The 2,009-nt window shown below is 66.6% G+C and overlaps 1 protein-coding gene across 1 annotated transcript in view; it reads right to left on the bottom strand.

The window, feature by feature from the left end:
- Positions 1-597: 597 nt before the first annotated feature.
- The window catches only part of LOC113484597, a 25,201-nt gene continuing 23,789 nt past the window's right edge, over positions 598-2,009 (bottom strand). Inside the window, exon 21 of the mRNA XM_026857017.1 lies at positions 598-842. Coding sequence (XP_026712818.1) covers positions 598-842 — 245 coding nt within the window. The remainder of the gene's footprint in view (positions 843-2,009) is intronic.

Consider the following 2,009-nt stretch of genomic DNA (forward strand, 5'->3'; position numbering starts at 1 on the left):
AGTGGGGAGCAGGGAAGAGGCCCAAGTGCCACATCCCTGACGTCTCCGAGCCCCCTCCTGCTCCAGGAGGCACCGGGGGCCGATGCTCCGGCGCCGGGGAGGGCACGGACCCACTCGCTGCAGATCGTGATGCCAGTGGCTCCCAGCAAGCCCCCCTCAACCCTCCAGGAAGAAGAACCCCACCGGCACCACAGCTCGGGCCCCGCGTCTCACCGGGAGCCTGCAGCCGGGGCGAGGGCCGGGCACCCCTCAGCTGCTCGTGATAACGGGACGGGTAAGGAGGCCGCGGTAAGTGGGAGGAGGCACCTCTGGCAGGTACGAACTGTGCCCCTGGCTCTCCTTCCGCAGTGCGATTGCTGCGGGTGGCACAGGCCCAGCCGCCTTTCCTTGGGCGATCGCTTCCCTGCACAAGCACCATCTTTAGCTGATTATAAAGCTTTTAGCACTAAAAATCAGGGCTAGAATTTCCTGAGTGTTTGCTTCGCGTCCAAGGACTTTTGTACTCTGCAATACCAGCAAATATCATTCATGTCCTCTATGGAAACCCCCAGGCTGTTGTGTCCCCCCGCAGTGAGCGCTCAGCAGCCCTGCCCTCCGCTAACGAACCGCCCTCATTAGCGAGCGATGGCCCCGCGCTCCCCCGGCAGGGACCCGGGGAAGGGTCCTGCAGTGCCAGGACGGTGCCGGTACCTCCTGGACGATGGAGCCCAGCTGGAAGCCGAGGCGCTGGCAGAGCTCGCCCAGGTTGGAGAGGCTGCTGGCCCGCAGCGCGCTGTCGGGGTCCCGGGCGCCCCGCAGGAAGGCCTGGACCAGCGGCTCCCGGTGCTTGACCACCATGTCCCCTGCAAGAGAGCGGCACGTCACGGGCGAGGAAAAGCAGCCCCTTCCTGCCAAAGCCTCGCCGTGGTGGCAGGGCCAGGGACGCCGTGGCGCTGGCAAACCCCGGCGGCAGAGACCTTTGTCTGGGGCCGCCGGGCACATCCCGCGCCCCGCGGGGCCGTTCGGAGGCGACGGCAGACGCAGCACACAGAAACAAAGCGCAAAACCCAAATTCACACGTAATTCAGCCGCCCAGCTCCCCCCCGCCTCGCCCCAATTAGCACACGGAGGCGCCGCGGATGTGTGAGCCGCCTAATTAGAGGTCGGCGCACGGAGCCCGTGACCGGCATGAACAATCACCCCGGCCCAGGGTCCTCCTGCGCGAGCGGCGTGGCCGGGGACCGTGTGTCCCACGGCGTGGGCACGGATCCCACCGGGCAGGGCCTGCTGCCGCACTGTGGGAGGAACGGAGCAAGGGAAGCTCTGGTGGGCTCACCGGCCCGCGAGCTCGGGGGTTTCCCTGCTCCTGCGAGCTCTGGGAGCTCCTTGGACGCCGGTTTGTGCAGCTGGTGGCGGCTGTGGGATGCTCTGGGGACACAGGGACAGGAATAAGCCCTGTGGGGAGCACAGGGACCCCATCACCCTGCACACGGGGCCCGGCCAGCCCCTGCGCCGCGTCTCCCTTCCCTCAGCGAACAAAGCACGTGCTCCCTGCTGGAGCAGGGAAAAGTTCTGCCGTGACGCGCCCGGAGCGGATTTAACGGCTAATTGGGTCGGTGCGAGATCTCCAGGAACCGCTGTTGCAGCGCTCGGCCCCGCGTTGCTGGAGGCAGAGGAACGACGCCACACGCCTCCAGCCACGCTGCCCACGCCGGCCGTTTGCCGCGCGATGGGTGCCCGCTGCAAAATCCCCTCCCGGATGGGAAAGAGCCGCTCGAGCGGGATGGCAGCAGGGACGGGGACGGGGCAGGAGGGAGGCACGGCGGTCCCCAGGCAGCAGCTCCGACCCGCAGCAGCGCCGCTGCGCAGAGCAGAGCGTTTCTGGAAGCGCCAGCTAAATCCTCGCTCTTGAATCCTGAAGCTTTGCAACAAAAACAACTTCATGCGATTTGTTCTATAAATACACAGGCGAGCCGGGACGTGCTGGAGTCGCTGCCCGCGGCAGAGGCACTACGGGGAGGGGGGAGAAC

This window comes from Athene cunicularia, assembly GCF_003259725.1.
Source record: "Athene cunicularia isolate RWA chromosome 11 unlocalized genomic scaffold, athCun1 chr11_part2, whole genome shotgun sequence".
Classification (NCBI taxonomy): Eukaryota; Metazoa; Chordata; class Aves; order Strigiformes; family Strigidae; genus Athene; species Athene cunicularia.